Source organism: Polyodon spathula, chromosome 3, assembly GCF_017654505.1.
Source record: "Polyodon spathula isolate WHYD16114869_AA chromosome 3, ASM1765450v1, whole genome shotgun sequence".
Taxonomy (NCBI): domain Eukaryota; kingdom Metazoa; phylum Chordata; class Actinopteri; order Acipenseriformes; family Polyodontidae; genus Polyodon; species Polyodon spathula.
In genome coordinates, this window is record NC_054536.1 from 17,917,625 (window position 1) to 17,938,795 (window position 21,171).

The 21,171-nt window shown below is 35.1% G+C and overlaps 2 protein-coding genes across 5 annotated transcripts in view; one reads left to right on the forward strand and one right to left on the reverse strand.

Moving 5' to 3' along the window:
• The window catches only part of LOC121312791 (cullin-1), a 29,433-nt gene extending 19,041 nt beyond the window's left edge, over window positions 1–10,392 (forward strand). For 2 of the 3 annotated variants that reach the window (XM_041244555.1, XM_041244557.1), the window contains exons 11-21: window positions 1,780–1,828; window positions 2,877–3,008; window positions 3,613–3,730; window positions 4,105–4,181; window positions 4,643–4,774; window positions 6,089–6,181; window positions 7,046–7,093; window positions 7,454–7,536; window positions 8,095–8,200; window positions 8,969–9,082; window positions 9,594–10,392. In XM_041244555.1, the coding sequence (XP_041100489.1) occupies window positions 1,780–1,828; window positions 2,877–3,008; window positions 3,613–3,730; window positions 4,105–4,181; window positions 4,643–4,774; window positions 6,089–6,181; window positions 7,046–7,093; window positions 7,454–7,536; window positions 8,095–8,200; window positions 8,969–9,082; window positions 9,594–9,674 (1,033 nt within the window). In that variant the 3' untranslated portion in view covers window positions 9,675–10,392. Of the gene's footprint in view, window positions 1–1,779; window positions 1,829–2,876; window positions 3,009–3,612; window positions 3,731–4,104; window positions 4,182–4,642; window positions 4,775–6,088; window positions 6,182–7,045; window positions 7,094–7,453; window positions 7,537–8,094; window positions 8,201–8,968; window positions 9,083–9,593 lie in introns of those variants that run through there. The other variant, XM_041244558.1, reaches the window with a different exon arrangement.
• Window positions 10,393–16,095: 5,703 nt separating this feature from the next.
• Window positions 16,096–21,171, reverse strand: part of ezh2 (enhancer of zeste 2 polycomb repressive complex 2 subunit) — a 31,368-nt gene continuing 26,292 nt past the window's right edge. For both annotated transcript variants that reach the window (XM_041244560.1, XM_041244559.1), the window contains exons 13-20: window positions 21,062–21,102; window positions 20,508–20,633; window positions 19,799–19,977; window positions 19,572–19,667; window positions 18,118–18,199; window positions 17,586–17,666; window positions 17,372–17,456; window positions 16,096–16,447 (exon numbers count right to left, since the gene is read on the reverse strand). In XM_041244560.1, the coding sequence (XP_041100494.1) occupies window positions 16,387–16,447; window positions 17,372–17,456; window positions 17,586–17,666; window positions 18,118–18,199; window positions 19,572–19,667; window positions 19,799–19,977; window positions 20,508–20,633; window positions 21,062–21,102 (751 nt within the window). In that variant the 3' untranslated portion in view covers window positions 16,096–16,386. The remainder of the gene's footprint in view (window positions 16,448–17,371; window positions 17,457–17,585; window positions 17,667–18,117; window positions 18,200–19,571; window positions 19,668–19,798; window positions 19,978–20,507; window positions 20,634–21,061; window positions 21,103–21,171) is intronic.

Sequence of the window (21,171 nt, forward strand, 5' to 3'; positions counted from 1 at the left end):
CTTGCTGCTCATTGTGATGAGTTGTACCCCTATGCTTCTGCTTATCCATTTGAACATAAATCTGGGGTTGTCCAAAAGTTTTGAGTGTAGCAGTGGCTTGCAAGTGCTGACTTTTTTAGATATGCTTAGATTGTGGTAGCCAGTGCTGTTCCATATATATATATATATATATATATATATATATATATATATATATATATATATATATATATATATATATCCGGGGGGAATGCCAATAATGTTACTTTTTGTTGAATTACAAATAATGTATGCACAGTTTTTCAAACAAACTTTTTTTTATTCAAAGCTGTAGTGGTTAAATTGAACACTGTTATAGGAGGAGGTTAAATGTCAGCAAAACTTGCAAAGAAAATGTACAAAATGAAATTCACTGGTTGCATAAGTATTCAGTCCCTTAAGTCAGTACTTGTTAGAAGCACCTTTTGCAGTAATTACTGCTGTGAGTTTTTTTGGATAGGTCTCTACTAGTTTTGCACAGTAGGATGGTGAAATTTTTGCCCATTCTTCACGGGAAAATTGCTCCAGTTTTGATTAAGTTTATTGGGGATCGTCGGTGGACTGCAATCTTGAAGTCTTGCCATAAATTTTCGATTGGATTCAAGTCAGGACTGACTGGACCACTCAAGAACATTAATTCTCTTTTTGTTCAACCACCCCACTTCGGGTCATTGTCCTGCTAAAATGTGAATTTCCTCCCCAGTTTCAGTGTCTTAGCTGACTCAAACAGGTTTTCCTCAAGGAGTTGCCTGTACTTTGCACCATCCATTATCCCCTCTACCCCGACAAGCTTCCCAGTCCCTGCTGAAGAGAAGCATCCCCATAACATGATGCTGCCACCACCATGCTTGACAGCTGGGTTGGTGTTGACTGGGTGATGTGCAGTGTTGGGCTTGCGCCAGACGTAACGCTTGCAATTTAGACAGAAAAGTTCAATTTTTGTCTCGTCTGACCACAAAACCCTTTTCCACATGTCTGCAGTATCATCTACATGCTTTCTCGCAAACAACATACATGCTTTAAGATTTTTTGACTAATGGCTTCTTTCATGCCACCCGTCCAGCTTTGTGCAGGGACCGGCTTATTGTTGATGTGTGAACACTGACTCCCATCTCAGACACAGAGCTTTGCAGATCTCTCAAGGTCATTGTTGGCTTCAGAGTGACATCCCAAACCAGTTTCCTTCTTACCTGATTGCTCAGTTTGGGAGTGCGACCTGATCTGGGTATTTGTCTGGGTGGTATGATGCATCTTCCACTTAATTATGACTTCACTGTGCTGAGAGGGATAATCAGAGCCTTTCTGTGCCTCTCTAACTAAAGACGTTGGAGGCAGACAAACTGTGCAGCAAAATTGCCTTGCATTATTTTTACACAATAAATTTATTTAATGCGTATTTCTGTTTTTTTTTTTCTTTTTCTTTTTTTAAAGCGTAAAAGCAGCAGGTACGCAGCTTATCTGTACCGCAGCTACACCATGCTGTCTATTTGTATTCTCAAATAAATTGTACCACATCACTTTTTATTTATTTTTTTTATTTGTCAAGCAATATGTGGTCTTACTACCAACATTGATTTATTAAAATCTGTTGTTCTTTGATCATACTTGTATGGTGCATTATCAATGAAATGTGATCATTCCAGGTACCTTGACTGATATAACCTATGCTGCTATTTCTGGGTAAATTCGCACCATGTGCCAAGTGCTTTCAACTAGTACTGTTGGCAGATAAATGCAATAATCATTGTTGTGTTTTTATAGCTCCAAGAATCCAGAAGAAGCCGAGCTGGAAGATACCCTGAATCAAGTGGTAAGTTTTATGTCAGCCATCCTTTGTTTTTTATTTTAAAAATTTTAGAAAAATAAAGTCGAAAAAATGTTTTGAAATGATTTCCAAGAAGATATTTTTCCTTTTATTAGGGGGAGCTTACTATATGGAATTAATTGTCAGTCTACTTGTTTACTGCGAATATTTCTGAAGTCTAATTAGTTAGTTGTGTTAGTCCTGTCAGGTTTTAAACTGTCTTGCACCCACAGTGTACAGTTTGCCATGCTCTTGTGATGACACTAATATGGTTTGTGAAAAGTAAATATTATTTGAAATATTTAAATATGGTTTATGGAAAGCAATTATTATTTGAAAATATTTAAGTGAGTAAAGTAGCTGAAATACATTGAACTACTTCATAAATATGTAACTCTAACAGCAGCCTAATTATTATCCTGCATTCTAAGCAAATTTAATTTGATTGATTAATTGAAATATTTGAATATTTTATTTCGGAGGGTAAGTATTTGAAAACAATGAAATGTCTTTAACCACCCGTTTAATGGCCTGTTTTGAAGTTATTGAACATGTTTAACATGTTCTCCTCAACCACCATGTGCTGATTGCAAGACTTGGTACATAATTATACATTTAGGAAATTACTAATTATTTGGAAATTGTTAAAGTTTTTTTCAAATAACTTACATGTGTTTAAATTTTCAAATAGTATTTGAAAATATTTATTTGAAAATTAAAAAAATATATATATATTTTCAAATATTTTACTTTGTGCAATTTTAATATTTGAATATTTAAAAACAAAATGGATTTATTCAAGCATATATATTTAAATATTTCAGCTATTTGAAATAGTTGTTGTTTTTACAAATAAAATATCAAATACAACTATATTTGTCCCAGGTCTGAGCTGTACATGTAAAATTGTAGTCAAAGACCCAAAGTCTTGCATCTCCCTTGTTCTAGTCCAGCCATCGTGAGACCATGCCTAATTATTTTTTATACACTGTTTGCAGAGGTATATGTTTGCAATTCCTTAGAACTGAGAGGAGGTTTTATATTTCCTTTCCAGATGGTTGTCTTTAAGTACATTGAGGACAAAGATGTGTTCCAAAAGTTTTACGCCAAGATGCTGGCGAAGAGACTGGTTCATCAGAACAGTGCTAGTGACGATGCGGAGGCCAGCATGATCTCCAAACTTAAGGTGTGCGAGTCCCTATGTGTTACAGAGGAACCATATTCACGCTACAAGAAAAACAAATACATAGCAGTGGAGTAGTTTTATATGCATGCAGAAGATATACATAATACATAAATACAGTAAACAGCTAAATATGTTCCTAAAAAAAAAAAATGACACAAGATTAAGGCATCAAAATATTTTTTCAGTCTTGCATTAACTTTAAGTAAAGGGGTTTAATACCCTTCCACCTAGTAAATGGCTGCTTGACAGTCACCCATGGTAGACGATGTTTGTCATCTAGCATGCCTGTTTCTGTCGTATTTGGTTCTGAAAGTAAGGGTTCAATAAGTCACCCCTTTAAACCACTACTGTTTTAAATCAGTGAAATTGAACTGTACATGTAGTACGTGTGTGTGTGTGTGTGTGTGTGTGTGTGTGTGTGTGTGTGTGTGTGTGTGTGTGTGTGTATATATATATATATATATATATATATATATATATATATATATATATATATATATATATATATATATATATATATATATATATATACACCACTGCTGAGATTCAGAGTATAGCCTCAATCTCTTTTTGAAATTGGAAGTGTTCTTCTCTTATTTTACAGCAAGCCTGTGGCTTTGAATACACTTCCAAACTGCAGCGAATGTTTCAGGACATTGGAGTCAGCAAAGACTTAAATGAACAGTTTAAAAAACATCTGTCCAACTCTGAGCCATTAGACTGTAAGTTAATGTCTCAAAAGGATCAATGCATATGCTTTCTTGTTTTTCCATAAAGATAAGTACTGTATGCACATTTCTTCTGAAACCTGACCAAATTGATAACATACTAGCACACATTTAGCAACATTCTTGCAGATATACATCTATATAGGAACCCCCCCATTACATCTGGGCAACAGTTGTACACATTTCGACTTTAATTCCAACTTTAATGCAGTTTGTAATATCTTAATGTCACCTCTTTCTGACAATTGCACAGTTGCATACAGATGTAAAGCATAACTAATTGAAAAATGAAATGTCTTCCTGAAAGCATTGTCAACATTCTTGAGTGACAGGTGTCATTTACCTCTTTTTATGTCTTTCTTTTCCAGTGGATTTCAGTATTCAGGTTCTAAGCTCAGGCTCTTGGCCCTTCCAGCAGTCCTGCACATTTGCTTTACCATCTGAGGTAGGAAGTACTGGCTTCTTAAAAACATGCCTGTGTACTTAGAAAGAACTTCTAAACATGTTTAGAGTTTAGTACATTTTTAGTGTAACCTTTCCTATGAGCCATACAAGCACATATAATGGGTGTTTTTATTGGGATCATTAACGACAATAAAAATTCAGTGGAACGCAGTTCCCTGCTAAGCAGATTTACCATTTTAAGCCAGCAGTGAGATCATTAAAATAAACCTTGGTCATTGGTTAAATGAATACAGATATAAAAGATTGAGCTTTGTTTATTTTTTGTAATAACTGCTGTTAACACAACCTTTAAATCATACTTAATACTTTTAAAGGGCAAACCAGTACACAGCTTAAAGTAAATACAAATGTATTTAAATTGAATGATGCTTTAAAGGCCTCCATGCAATAAAATGTGATGTGAATTGATGGTATTAATAATATTAATGTCTGTGATTGCAGTTGGAGAGGAGTTACCAAAGATTCACAGCCTTTTACGCCAGCAGACACAGTGGACGCAAGCTAACCTGGCTCTATCATCTGTCCAAAGGAGAGCTGGTCACAAACTGTTTTAAGAATCGGTACACTTTGCAGGCGAGTTTCAAAGCGTCGGGTGCATGCTGATAAACTTACACTACTGCCTTTCTCCACATACATCTCTCACTGTGAAATGGGACATCTCGCTCAATTTGAGGAACATGGATTTCTTGAAGTAGTTACTGTTGTAACTTAATGACATAAAGAGTGAATGTGGAGCATTTTTATTAGGCTAAAACTTTCAGGAAGAGTCAACTAGAATGTTTAAGACAGTGCCTCCTTCAGTGTACAGAAGTTATATTAAAGTAATTACTAAGCAGCTGGATGAAATGTATTGTGAATATGTAATAATACAGTGGAACGTCGCATATCCAACCGTCACATAACCTCCCTGATCAATTAACCGCCTTGCTAAATAAATTAATAAATATTAAAAGTAGAGTAATGCCATTGGCAGCAAATGCAGCTTCCACGATGGAAACAGAAAGAAAGCATTAAAGAAATCAGCCTTTTGGTGCGTTCACCTTTGCGGTCTGTGTGCGTGTGTCAGTCAGCTGAGTCTAGCAGTGACATTTCAATATGCCACTGGAGAAAGCTTTTTTTTTTTTTTTTTTTTTTGGTGCAATATGTATGATGGAGTGCATGCTTGCAGACATTGGCATCGTGTTGTAGCTTTTAAAGGCATTTGAATTAAACAAAGCAAGCTTCATAAATGCAATGCTTACCAACCGTTTGTTTAAAATAGCCGAAGCAATATTCAAACTGAGCTGCTTATTGGCTGTTGGCAATATCAAGAAAGACTGCAAAGTACCGTGACAGATGTAAAGAAAGCAGAACCAGGGAGGCAGGGACGCCTAGAGATAATTAAGAAGCCATCAGTTGCAGGTTACTGTACATTTACCATTTGTTTTGTATATTTGTAGTGTAATTAATCTCATTTACATTTCCTTACTTTTAAAGCAAAAAATGTCCCCCTGTTTAAAGCAGTTTGCGTGTAGTTTTTGTTCACTAACCTATTTATGGATCTGTAAATGCTTTTTCTGTAGATGTTCGCAAATCCGACTCTTTCACATATCTGCCTATACCCCAGTCTGTAGGGGGTCGGATATGCGACGTTGTACTAGAATTTTAAAATGTAACCTACAAAGAAGGTGTTTAAAAAAAAAAAAAAAAAAAAAACCACCTAACCGGGTATATACTACTTATGATAGTATTATCACAGAGGGGACAATCTTTGTAGAAAAATGTGACAATATAATCAAATACATTTCTTCCTAATACAAATGTATTTGTTCATCTCTTGCGTTGCTATTTGCTGGAGTTTATGTAAATGAGTCTTAACTGAATAACATTTCCTTCTTGTTTCTACAGGCATCCACGTTCCAGATGGCAATCCTCCTGCAGTACAACACAGAAGACATATACACTGTACAGCAACTGACAGACAGCACGCAGATTAAAATAGTAGGTTTCTATAGACACAATAGTTACGAGACAACTTCCTAAATGAAATGTGACGGCATCTTAACAAAATCAGTACATAAATCGGTAAAGTACCCAGTGGTGAAAGTGAGTGAGAGGACCTTGGTCTTTTACATCACTGATAAGAGGTGTTTCAACAAGAGTTCACCCTGCATCTGGGAGATTGAAGGCTTGCCCTCTGTTTCTGTTGCTTTGCAGTCTTGTTAAATCTGGCCCAGCCTAAATGTGTGTGTGTCCTGTGTGGCTCTATGACTTACTAATCGACTAATCTCTTCCACTGTCCTGAACCATTGCTTCAGTTTTAAGACAAGATATTAAAACATGTATCAAGGCCAAAAAAACAAACAAACAGTTAAGCAGTCAGTAATGAGGACTTGTGGACAAGTTAATGAGTTATTATTAATTTCTGGCTCATGGGTTCAATTTTGATTTAGGTTGATGTAATTATTTTATGATTTGTTTTTTAACTCATCCTTTAATGTAAGATTTAATGTTTTGTTTTTTGTTTTTTTTACTACATTTGTGTGTGTGTGTGTGTGTGTGTGTGTATATATATATATATATATATATATATATATATATATATATATATATATATATATATATATATATATTTTTTTTTTTTTTTTTTTTTTTTTTTTTTTTTAATTAAATGCAAATGCATTATACAAATAAACAGTGTGGTTTTTTAAAGTCACTTTGCCTCTGCAGTGGGCAAGAAATTAAAGCGATAACACTGAATTAGCTACATTTCCTGCTATTTCTGATGGTGGTTTATTATGTTTGTTTGTTTTTTAATTGATAAACAGTTTTTTTTTTTTGCTCTTACGCTGTTTATTTTTTCAGGACATTCTGGTTCAAGTTTTACAAATCTTGTTGAAGTCCAAATTGCTGGTAAGTAGCAGTTTTTTTTTGTCTTTTGTATTTTGGAATCACAGTAGGGAACGACTGAGTAAAAAATTCAGACATTGCAATGGTCATTTAGGCTTGTAGCACCTTGAAATGTAATAACCTTTTCATTTAAACACAACAGCCAGAATAAGCCCAAAATGAACACTAAGGCACACATTGAACAGTAGACTAAGGAAACAAAAGTTAGCCAACTCATCAAGATTACATTTGCCAGAATATTTTTAGAACAAAAAATTTAATCTTTGATAGTGTGTGTCCAATCTTCAGATTACCTGTTTGTAGAGTCATCATTTTTTTCTTATTGCATAAAGTTTGGGATCTTACCACATCTTTAACTCGTAGGTATTGGAAGATGAAAATGCAAATGTTGATGAGGTGGAGTTTAAGCCTGACACTTTAATAAAACTTTTCCTTGGATACAAAAAGTAAGTTTTGTTTCTCTCAAAAACACAAGCATTGCATATTGGCAGAATTGATTAAAAAAAAATCTGATATAATTGAAACTAGGGGCATGGGCTTATACTAAGAGTTGTTTTCTGAGAGAGTTTACAAAATTGATATGCATGGAATGAGTACAAATACAAGACATGGGCAATATATTTACACATTTGACGTTGTATTCATCAGTGTGTGGTAGTAAAATGATAAAATTATCATATCGAAGCATAGTTGGTCGATTTTATAAAATGCCATTTTCTTGTTTTACAGTACTCTGGATTATAAACAAGCATATTTCTTGTTCTAGTTAGAGTAACCGGTTTTGTTTATTGCGGTATTAATTTAGTGTCTGAATGGACAAACCAGTTATGTGGTTGAATAACTAACGACCCCCTTTGAAATCTCTTTTGAATGGATATTGAAATATGCATGTTTTAATGCCATTGAACACTTGCAGTCCTGTAAAGAATGTGTAAACTCGCATTACATAGTTTGCGAATTATAGTAGCGATTATGTGTTAAGTGAAAATTCATGTTTGTTGCAGTAAAAAACTGCGAGTCAACATCAACGTGCCAATGAAAACTGAACAGAAACAGGAGCAGGAAACTACTCACAAGAACATCGAGGAGGACAGGAAACTCCTGATACAGGTGAGCAAAGCAGATGGCCAATCAAAAGTTATGCAATGTGTTGGATACAATATCTGTATGTGGTACCAGTCGGAGACTGATCCTTATCATTAGGAAAAAATCTCCTAAACAAGACTAAATCAAGACTTCTCAACATGAGTTTGTCTTGTTCATAAACTAGAAAACAAAAGCAGACTGTTTATGGGCCCAGAATTAAATTGCAGTTAAGGATTTGTAAAAATTCACGTCTTATTGCTATACTTACAACCCGACGCACATAATTAACTTGTAACTTGAAGCTGAGTGTGTGACGAGATTTGTTTAGAGTAGCTAAGCTACCTAAGTTCTGAGTTAAATATACACATTGAGTAGGGCAATGAAATTGCATTAATAGAGCAGCTGTTGGAAAATTGTGTTTGCCACAGGTTTCAGAAGTGTGAAATAAAGTTCACTTGAAGAATGTACTTAAAGAAATTAAAGCCTTTGGTTATCCTCTTATAATACATCTTGCATCTGTTTTAGTTATATGTTTGTTTTAGTCACATATGCATTTTGTGTAATTCTCAGATCTATATATTGATATGAACAAACAAACCTTTTAATTGCCAAACAGAAAGACAGCCCGTTGTACATAGGAACAGTGACCAACAGAATAGATGGATTCCATTCTGTAATAACTTTGTCGGACTGTGTGGTGGAGATGTAACTGTATTGAAGCTAATTTCATCCTGCAAAGGAGTGAATGGCAAGAACATTCGGGTGTTAAAGGTGGGTGCTTTTAATCTGCAGGCTGCTATTGTGAGGATCATGAAGATGAGGAAAGTTTTAAAACACCAGCAACTTCTTGCAGAAGTACTAAACCAGCTGTCCTCCAGATTTAAACCCAGGGTTCCTGTGATAAAGGTGAGTCAAACTAAAATCTTATTAGCTGTAAAGACAGAACAGAGTTGGAGAGCTTAACAGTTCAAGACTGGCTGTGCCAGGTGACCACATTAAAATTTACTTAAGAATTATCATATTTTAAAACCTTCATATAGAGCCACAATCTTCTAGTTTATTTATACATGTGTGTATCCATATATATATCTATATTATATATATATATATATCATATATGATATATATATATATATATAATATATATATATATATAACACACACACACACATCTTTCAATTTTTTTCTTTCAGATTCAACACTTTTTGTATTGCTTGTTCCATAATAAACCTCACACAAGGGATTTGATTTGAACCTATAATTTAGAGTGTGATAGGAATACAGGTGCAGATATTGTTTTGAGGGGAAATGGGAGCCTTAGCCATAACATTCTCTGTGTCAATAATGTGTACATTTGTAAATGCGGTATCAGTGCCATTGTTAGTATCATACGTCATTCATTGCTACCTTCTTTCAGAAATGCATCGACATACTGATAGAGAAGGAATACTTGGAACGTGTCGACGGGGAAAAGGATACTTACAGCTACTTGGCTTAAATGTTGTTTTTTTTTTTTTGTTTGTTTTTTGTTGTTTTTTTTATTTTTTTTTTTTTGTTTGTTTTTTTGTCGTCCCCCTCCCCCCAAGTGTCTGAGTAATAAACTTCATTCCTTTTGACACTCGGCCAATGTTGTTAGGAACGTGAGCACAGAACCGGAATAAATTCTGAATCTCCACTGCAGCTATCCTGCTGCTGCTAAGCTGGACCTCTCTTTAATCTCTGAGACTGGGAAAGCCTCCAGCCAGTGTCCTAAAATTCACATCTGAACTGCTCAGGATCAATATCTACATTTTAATATGTAAATATGGACACAGACCTCTACCCTTACCTAGCAAACAGAATCAAAACCTTCTGCATTGGAGTTTGCATGCTACTGCCTATGTGCATTTAAGAAAAAGTAAGATAAACCGCTATAAAAAAAAATTACAAAGTATGAAACCATTGCTTTTAGCAGCGGTTGCATTTTAAAAAATAAATACATTAAAAAAAAACCACATTAATTTATGAATGAAATGTTGGCAACACTTTCAAAGAGCATAATAGAGAGTCTAAATGGATCCTTAGAAATGTGTAATCTGCATTGTTACCTGCTATAAGAAAACCATGTGTATAGTGTGGTTCATTTTTTTAAATGTGTGATTAAATAAAAATTCAAGGTTTCTGTATGCGTTGCGTCTGACTTTCTTATGTCGCATATAGGAGATTTTTGCTGACCCCCCACAAAAAAAAAAGTTCTTTTTGGATAAGCACTTTGGTGCATCTGTTTGTTTACCACAGGTCTGGTTAAAATAAGTTACTTTACAGTAAAAAGGGAATTTAAGTAAGATTAGGCTGTTTCCTTTCATCTTTGCACCTTTACTGTTGTGACAAAAGTGTTCTTTGGTTCTAAAAAATACTCACATCCAAATTGAAAAGGACTTTCAAATTCATGTATTATATACTGTATGGAACTGTTCACATGGAGATGTACAGAGAACAACATAAATTGTATTTCCTGGTTAAGCCATTTGAAGTATAAAAAAGTCACATCTGTATGATATGTCGTATATTAAAGAATATGGTTTGAAATCATAAATCTTTTGCATATACTTTTATTTCATAATAATAAAATATTTTTTAAAAAGTAATTTAAAAGCAAGCATCTAGCCAACTTATTTATATTCATGGCTAGATTCCCAAAGCTCTTTACTCCAAATTGTTATTAATGTTTTTTTGGAAAGTACAAAATGTGCTGATGACAAGTAAAAAGCTTTGAGACTCTGGCCCTCGTGGTTTAATAGGTGAACGTGTGCGTCTTTTCTTGTTAGAATATTTCAGCAGGGTTTTCCGTAGAATAAGTCATCCATGCTCTTTTAAAGCAGAAGAAAAAAAAAAAAAAAAAAACATTTTGAAAGCTGTCTAACTGAATCTTAACAAAGTTGATATGTTCTTTGCAACCAGTTTTATAAACTGCTACTTTTATTTTTAGCGATTACTGTAGTCTCTCATTGGCAGAAGGGGGTGACACAGTGACATGGTAAAGTTGGGTCCTAAAAAGTTAAGGAGCCATCCCAAGTCACATTTGTTTTATTTTGCTTGTGAGGTTGGAGTAATAAATAAGTATTATATGACTGTTGCTAGGATCTATGGGAATTAGTTAAATGGCATATGATTGCAAATGATTATTAGTTAAGTGGTGCAGACAAATAAGAGTTTGAGTCATTGAGAAATTTAGAGTAAAATGCAACATTACTTTTAAGTCATGAGTACTTCCAGTAACTACTGTGCATATTAACTACTGTACATATGTTAATGCTAACTTATGGGGTATGCACTAATGCAGCCTTAAAATGTAACTAATGTTATTATGAACTACTGTATGAAATCTGGTTTTACAAAGACAGCAGAACATTTTATTTCCAGCGCTGCAGATACCAAAAGGCCTGCATGCACATGCTATATATTTATAAAGAAACGATAATGCTGAATTCTTATTAATCATCTTAGTATTGCAATATAACACATCCTTGTATTTGTTATAGAGAATTGCCTTCCAAAAATCTGTGGACAGATAGGTACGTTGGTAGGTTAGGTTGAGAGGCACTAAGATGATGCCGAGAAACCCAGAATCCAAAATCAAAATCCGGTCACTTATTCACCAGTCACAAACACGCATTGCAAGTGAGTAGATTCAACCCTGTTTTTCTGGCAATTCCCAGTCTGGGTACAATAAATAAGCTGCCCCGGCATTCCTATGACCCATTCTCTGCAGTCTATTCACAGTTGACCATTGTGACATCAGGAACCAAAGAAGTACAAGAAGCTTGATAATGTGTGAACTAAATAACTAATGTGTGCAGCAAAATTGCTATGTGTATTTGATATGCATCACATTTAGATATCGTGGGTAATTCGTATTTTTTCAATGCGTAAATCACCAATTATGCATCTCATCTGGAGTACTTGGTGCAGATATTCCATTTGTTTGTCAAGGTTTGGAGCCTGTCCTAGAAAAAAAAAAACAATATTGCAAAGGCTGTAGGACCTTATTTTATTACCAGACCTTGTTTAAAACCAATATTTCTCTTGACACTAACATCATTGGTATCTCGCTGCATTGTCTTTGAAAAATTTGCACATTCTGTACTATAGTGAAATGAAATAAACCAACATATTACCACAATGAAAAGGGTGTCATTCAAACTACTTTATTCTCATTCAGGAAAGTTGTGAAATTCTTCAAGATTTAAGGTGCTGAAGGTACCTCAGACATATTCTTTTTAAACGGTCTTGATAACTGGTAATTTGAAACTAATCGGAGTAAAAAGGATGTTTTGTTAAAATGCTTTAATTTATACTGCCATCAGCTGGCGTAACTTGTAATTACACCCTTCATGAAAAGGGTTCTGGTGAAACTAGAGGTTGCTTGATTTAGGGTTTTACATTGCATTTAAAGTCATTTTTTTTATTTATCTAGAGAATCATTTCACCAATTGTGCTCTTTAGCATTACCTTGACCTGCATGTGTTGCTGTTGGGTAAAGCAATAAATCAGAGTAGTCTAAAGACATTGTCAGCAAAATCTTTTGTGGCTATTGCTTTAGAAATATATAAATAACAGTTTTATTTCCAGCTTTATGGACCCTTTTTGTGAAAGGGAAATAAAACAGATTTTTTTTTTTTTTTTTTTTTTTCACCAAAAATAGTGAAATTGCATGTTAATGATCTTTCTTGGTAGAAATCAGGAATAGGTTATTAAGTTTTGGGAGTAAATGAAAAACCAGCAAGCCAATCTTGAGGAAAGCAGTTATTTTTTTTTATTTTTTGTAATGCATTTTATAATCATTAGTAATATAAGAGATTGATGTTTTTTTTTTTTTTTTTTTTTTTTTTTTTTTTCTATAGCTGAACCTGACCCAGTACTTCAGTGTTGTTTTATGGCATGATAGATTGAGGGTTTGTTCTCTGCCTGTTAAAGGCCTGTGTAGAAGCATTATTTATTTGCTATACCTATAAATGTGAAAAGCTATGTAGGGCACGATTAAAGAAACAGCAGAAGGGCTAATGGAGGTTAAAAAAAATTGAATAAAGTAACATGTCATTTTCCTCCCTGAACAATTGTAAATAAAATCCCATGGTTTGTTTTAATGAGAATCTCAATATATAACAGTGTGCATGTAAATACTGTATATCCAACATTTTGTTTTTCTTAACGAAGAATACCAATACTTTTTATACCAATACTTTTCTTAATTGTCTACAACGAAAGAATCATTACTAACTGAAATAGTCCCTGGCAGCACAAGCTGTCAAAGACCTGGACCAGGCTGGTAAAATATCATTTAAAAAAGACAAATGTATTGGGGAGATTCACTGTTGTAAACTCCATCCTCTGCTCTGAAAAAAAGAAGAACAAAAACATTGCAGATAGGATTTCAGTGAGACAACTAATGGCCTGGACAGAAATCTGAATTGATTTTTCCATAGATGGGTGATATGGTATCATTTAAATGACAAGTCTATTTTTTTTAATCTTTGTATAGAGTGGCAGAGAAAGGATTAGGTGTATCCATGTATCTCTATGAATCTATAATTAAGAAATGTCCCAGATGTAAAATACAGCAACATAAACTGAAATGCTTCACTTATTTTGGAATATATTTCATTGAAGGGCTATCTGTGTTTTAAGTAGCAGGCTTGTTTGTAAGACTCCCACACAAACATGCAGGGCTGAGTTATTTTTAGTGACATACAGCAGGCATTTATTTTTAAGCTACCTCTGGAGGTGCTCAGTTTTCAGTGGTATTTTTTTTTTTTTATATATATATATATATATATATATATATATATATATATATATATATATATAATATATATATATATATTATATATATATATATATATAATTTTATATATTCGTATGAGCTTAACATGCAGCCTACAGCACTCAGTATTCCCAGGTGGTCCTCCCATCCAAATACTAACCAAGCCCAACATTGCTTTGCTTAAGCATTGCATGGTAAGTTCGATTTGAAGAGCCTTTTGCTGTCAGAGACATTGCCCAGGGGTTACTACAAGGAAGTAGCTCTTCTTGACCCCCTTTTATTTTTATAAGAGATATGAAGATATCCATTTTAATGCTGAAAAAATAACACAGTACCTTTTCTTAATTGTGCAGCAAAACATCTGGTGAGTTTGAAGCCTGCTGTTCAACGCATGTTGCTGCAATGGGCTCAGGGATGTCTATATGAAACCTGAAATAACACCACTGAGTGACAGGCTGTGATAGGGGTGTGTGGGTGCAACCGCCATAAGACAGTAAGAGACAATAACTGATGTTGAAATGTAACACAGATGCCCAGGATTTACCTTGACAGCACACAAGCCTTGTGACTATCAGCAATGGTAGGGTATGAGCAGATAATATTCACCGAATGTGAAAAAGAAACCAAACACAAAACAATGCCGTGAACACAGCAGTGAGCTGCTCCTAATATAAAAGGTGCTGTGAACGCAGCAGTGAGCTGATCCTGCTATAAAAGGTGCTGTGAACGCAGCGGTGAGCTGATCCTGCTATAAAAGGAGGTCACATTGACACAACTCCTATAGGTTTGTTGGGATCTAAAAATCCCAAACTCTAGTCCCTGTCCCTACAGAAAAATTATTCAGCACGGACTTCAGCTCCCCATGCAGTTGTCAGACAAACAGAATGTTTTTATTCTTTCGTCTTGCTCACCGCAAAAGTCCTGCTCCATGGCATGAACAGTGTTGTTGTGGATCTCAGCAGGCTGGGGATGGGTCAGTGGTTTCCTTTTTAGTCGGTGGCTCCACCATGACACTGCCACCTTGCTGGTTAGAGATCCACAACTGGACAATCCCCAGCTGTTTTTCTCAGCAACCAAACACAGCGGGTAGCAAAAATGCACAAGCACCCGAGGAGTCAGTGAGGAGCCGCAGTCTGTCACACAGGCCTTGAACTTTCCAAAAGTTTAGTCTTGCGTTCCTGGCAGAGCTCCATTTTGGTATCTCTCACTATTGTTGTTCACAAAACTTACTGAAACTACAAGAATATTCTTCACATTGATTTCCTAAAGAAACAGGATTCAATGTATACACATCATCTCCCCAGCATTTAATGGGATATAAAGCTTGTTGGTTTTGATTATCTCACTCAACCTTATTCGTGTCATTCAATAGGTCGATCTACTCATGTCATCCGATAAGTCAGCAATCCATACTTTTACCATTTCTCTTTGCTTTATTATTATCTTCAAAAATATTTTTTGGAGAGATTAAAAGATGTAGTGGAAAAACTCGATAACCCTCAAATATTTTAGTTTTTTGGAAAATTGTATTTGTTAGTAATAGAAGTAAAGATAATAAATGGTTGGGTAAAAGAAAATGATATGGGGTATGCTGTATGTGGTCCACTATTTAGCTTTATTCATGTTCAAGTATTAATACAAGGTATTGGTATATTATTTGTATACTGGAATGCCTAGTTAAAGTTTGAGAACTGAGAAATCCTTCCACAAAGTGCACACAGGTAGAAGGTGATTTTGCTCCCCTATTCTGCCTTTCACATAGCTACAGTTTATTATTATTACTGTGCAATCAACAATCAACCAGCACTGGCTGGTGGGGAGCCAGAAACCAGTAAGAGGTGAACTGTAATCTTTGGATGATCAACATTTCAAATAGCCAGGTGTAATGCAGTGTTTAGAACATGGAAGCTCAAATGGGCTGCTGCTAGAAGATATTGAACTGGAGGAGGCTGAAGATGCCAGTCTTCTTTGCTTTGTTATAAACTTAAGTTCACTACATACTGAGTTTTAAATGTGCAATGTAGATGGTTTTGTATTTTTTTTTTTTCATTTTTTGTTTGTATATTTGAAAAAGTATGCAGACGACACACTGTTAAAAAAAAATGTAGAAGGAAAGTATTCATTATCATCCTTTATTTCTTATTAAACTGTTCCATAATTATAGCTCATTGGTGTACTGTATTGAACAAAAAAACGATTATTTGATACAAAAACTTGCAGGTGTTTTGGGGATGGAAAAAAGGCAGTAAAAAGCTGATTTCAAAGTCACTGTTATAAATTAATATCAGAGCAGATACTTGCAAAACCGTACAAGTCTGGCTGCATCAAATACCTTTTTTTAAACTGCACATGGTACTAAAAATTCCTGAAGAGCATAAGGCATTTGTTCACAAGGAGGTAGATGCATTCACGGAATCTCCATTTCTCTTTCGATACCCACATACTTAAGAGCATCAGCCTGGCTGTACCTATAAAAAACACAAAGCAATCATGTTTCTATATTCTGTGATCTTTCGATACACACAGCTTCCAAGCACCATGGCTCAATTATGTGCCTCTCTCCATAGTTGTAACTAGAAGTGTGTGAACAAAAATAAAGCATCCCTGTTCGCACACTCTTATGTGGCATGTCAGATAAGATCAAATGGTTTGTAAACATGAAGCAAAATTGAAATGTGAAGGATGGTATTACTGATGAATCCATGTTAAAAACAATGTTGTACTGAAATGGTTAATGTTCACTGGACACCACCTGTAATAGTGAGAGAATCATGGGAGCTTTGTGAAGCATCAGGAAAGGTATATATTCTCTTGTAAGACACTCACAATCAAACTTGACCTAAGGAATCACAGAATACACCAGTGTTCAGAGTATGAAGGCAATACCTTGAATTGTCAGGTCTTTATGTTCTAGAAACCGTGACCAATATGATAGCCATCTTAAGTCATAGGTAAGAGTGAAGAATGGCGTTAGGTTTTTGCCTAAGGAATTTCAATAACACTGAAACTATGAGGTTGCCAGATTAAATGATTTACAAGATATTAGCAATAGCAAGAGATGCAACAGCACATTTACAAACATATACAAGTTCTCCTTACCACAAAGCTGAATTAATTTATTAATACATTGTACTGCTATAAATATTTGGGAACTGATAAAATGAGAGCTGAATCTACTTAAAATAGATTGATTTTACACTATGAAACTACACAACAATCTGATTTAGGTCACAATGTTACCTTTTACACACATGTTTTATAAAGTCAAATGGCTCAAGCTCATTTTTAAGTTTGTTATAAAATCTATAAGTTCAAGTGACCTATTATAGGTAATACCGTTAAAATAGGGTTTAGGCAGAGGAAGGGAGAGAATAATAATCATTTATATATACCTGTAGTCAAAGAAGAGTTCTTCACCAGTCTGGATTGCTCTTTTCGCAAATATACCTATTCTGTGATCTCCATTAACCATCATAACTGAACGAGAGAAACAAAAATATCATTATTTCATACATACATACAGAAAGGGAAAAATTGTATTGTAAAAAAACACAAGAAAAAGGTTTTTCCTGTAATCTATTTCCAACTCTTAAATCACACACTTACCTTTTGCATAGCAGTTGGGGTTAACAGAATGGTTGGCAAATCGTATCTTGTTACCCTTGCGTGTTGCATCCACAACAAAATCTGCAACGAATAACAGATCCAAGTTAGTTCACTTAAAATGAAACCTGGTCTATAAAACAATTATAATGAGTCGCGTCCCCATTGGAACCTATTCGCAGTAACTACACTTACAATTTCACCGAGTGCAGATCTCGTACTGTGAATGTTAATGTCAGAGTAACCTAAAAGCTTAAACCACAACAGGTGCTATAAATACAGATTAATTGTGTCAATATCATGTTTAATTTATTTATTTTTTTATTTTTTTATTTTGGATTTAATGACTTACATGTTCATAAATGAATGGTGACTACCTCGAATCAAGCCGAGTGTACTTTCTCTTGCACTTTTTCTATGACACACAGACAAAGCAAAGAGCATGCAAGAAATACACTCTCTCAACTCGATTAGAGGTAGCCACTAAAACACAAAGACACTTTAAATCTCAGTATTTTGCAAATTAAAAAAGTACCATTGTTCAAGTTGAATAAGAAGCTGCACATGTACTTGTCATATACTTTTCCCCGCCTGTCTGCTTCATCCTGGGAGATGATCTGGGGTAAAAGAAAAAAAAAAAAAATTAAGATTTTCATCTATACTTTTATTAAAAGGTATGTGTGCTGTATACGGTTGAACATACACCATAAATAGTCAAGGATAATATCGTAAAGTGTAACAAAGCAGTAAATACAGAATGTATTTAAATCAAAGGCTTACAGTATGCCCTCCATAAAGTAAGTGTAGCTAACAGATGTCATAAACCCAGACTGTTTTACACTTCCATTTGTTACATAGGCCTCAGAATTGCAGTTCTGGTAATTCTGTACAGTACTTCAGTTAACACTTTAGGAAAGTTTCTTTGTTCATGTCTGTGTTATCTCTGTGGTGCATGGGGCTATCAGATACACCCCTTGTTCTTCCCCCTCTTCATTCGGCTCCTATCAGTCTCACTCGGCCATTGAAATGTTTTCTCTGCTTTTACCAAAAAAAAAACGACTAGAGACCTCAGACCACAAAGGGTTATTTCTAAAGTATCAGAATCTGGAGATGTATCTCACAAGTTTATATTTTATTTACTCTTTCATGTTACCGATTTCATTTTGTAGTTGCAGCTTTGGTGGGGGGCTGCAAACAGACTTGTTACCCCTGTACTTGGTTTATAGGTTTTAACTTGTAAAAATTTGTGTGAAAGGGAAAATTGTAATGTCGGACCTGTTTAAAAAGAAATGTTTTTACATTTCTTGCCTTTTTAATAGTGGCTACAGTATTGTTTAGAATAAACAATATAAAAGTATATCAGACCTGCCAACTGCTATAAATGCAAAATAGGAAGAGCAGCAAGTATTTTAGATATCTTTAGTGTTTATGGTAATAAAAAAAACTGAATACAGATGATTTTGATAAATATACAATAAAAAAAACACATGCAAAAATCAACAATGAACAGTAGACGCATCATTTCAGACATTTTCCATCTAAAGTCAAAAATACACCAAACAGCTTTGAACTGTAGGTTATTATGGTCTGCAAGGCAACTCATGAAATTAATAATATATATATATATATATATATATATATTTTTTTTTTTTTGCACCACAAACATTTTTTGTGGAACTCCGATTCTACAGCTTAGTATTGGAGATGAATGTTACCGCAGTGCCATCCACTTCAGATGAGCTTTACATTGCTTGTGTCTACCTCTTGAACAGCTGCTGGTGTGGGGTTGAGAACATGGCCCGAGTTCGGGTTGAAGTGTAAATTCTTTGGCCAGGTTTCATTAATACATAAACATAGATAATGCATCACGAGTATATATTTTTTTGTACTGTTTTCAGGTGAATGCTTAAACATATTGTAAGAAACACACACCTACACATTATTTTAAAATAATTCATCATGGTAAAGCAGCAAAATTGTTCAACTAACCTCTCCACAGTACTCTGAGATGAACTCATTCTTCTGCACTGACTCTTTGATAAAAATGCCCCATCCTGCAACATCCGATGGGGCAAGCAGCAAGTGCTGAGCCGGAAATGAAAAGAACAAAATTAATGAACTATTGCTCATTCTTACAGAATAACACACACACGTTACTAGAATTGTAAAATTCTACATAAGAAATGGCCCCTGCAAAGTTACTCCACCACACACACCTTTTTAGCCCCTCTCTGAATGCTACAGTTCTTGCAGGAGACATTCTTGCTGTCCCAGTGCTCAGCTGCTCCGCACGTTAGGCAAAGGTCTGGGTCACACTCCCGCACAGCCAGGTAGCAGGGGCACTGCTTTGTATTGCACTGAGCCTTGCAGCGGCAGCCAGGAAACCTGTTCTGACCTGGGAGACAGCAGACCAACAACAGTGTCCAAATCTAGGTTATCAGAGTCAACCTTTTCTTTCTGGCATTGCAAAGTAGCAGTAAAAAAAATAAATAAAATAAAAAAAATAAAACCTTTCCAAAAAAACCTTCAAACAACCTACAGAAATGGCCTAATAGGAAGCTGTGTTCCAGAGGTTAAAGAAACAGGCTTGTAACCAGGAGGTACCCGATTCAAATCCCAGCTCAGCCACTAACTCATTGTGTGACCCCAACTTAACCTCCTTGTGCTCTGTCTTTCGGGTGAGATGTTCTTATAAGTGACTTTGCAGCTGATGCATAGTTCACACATCCTAGTCTCGTATCTTGTAAAGTAATAAAAATAAAGAATATTTTATATATACATACACACACACAAACAATTTTTTTTTTATAGATTAAAAAGAAAAGGAACAGTATTTAATCTCAGAATTGTCTTTTCCCTGCTGTATTCCATACCCTAGGCTGTACAATTAGAGCTGTTTAGCTACGCAGTCTTTGCAGTACTCACATTCGGAGCTACACTGGCAGAATTTCTCACAGAAGTTTTGAGCGATGACACAGGGACAGGAGCTGTCGCAGGGCTGGCGAGGGTGGTCACATGGCTGATAGTTATACACATGGTTTGAAGAGCCATCTGGGCAAATTGAACAGAGTGGGCAGATTCAGTTTTCACCTGCAGAACTTTGGCACACCTTTGGTGTGTATTCAAACAAGCAACAAAGGTGCAACTACTCATTCTAATTAACTTTCTCTGTCCTAGATACTCTTAGAACCCGTAGACAATTAAGAGAACAGAATGTTTTCATGTGTTAAGCATCATTTGATTTGTAAACCACAGAACTGAAAAAAAACTTGCAAACCTAAAAGATTGAGGTGCCAATCCGAAACCAAGAAAACTTTAGAATTAAGACTCGTCTGTACAATTCTCAAATTCTTATAAACATACTATACATAATACTTTAATTAGCATGTAATGCCAGATGAACAGGTGTGGCTGAACTGCTCATTTCCTCCAAGTCGTCTTCGCATGTCATAACTGATGCCAACCCCAAAGTAACTCACCTTTTTTAAGCTGGATCTTCCTACAGTGAGTGGCCCACAACCTGCAACAGTTAAAAACGGGGGGAAAAATATGAGCTGCAATATTATGCATTGGGCTATAACCTAGTTAT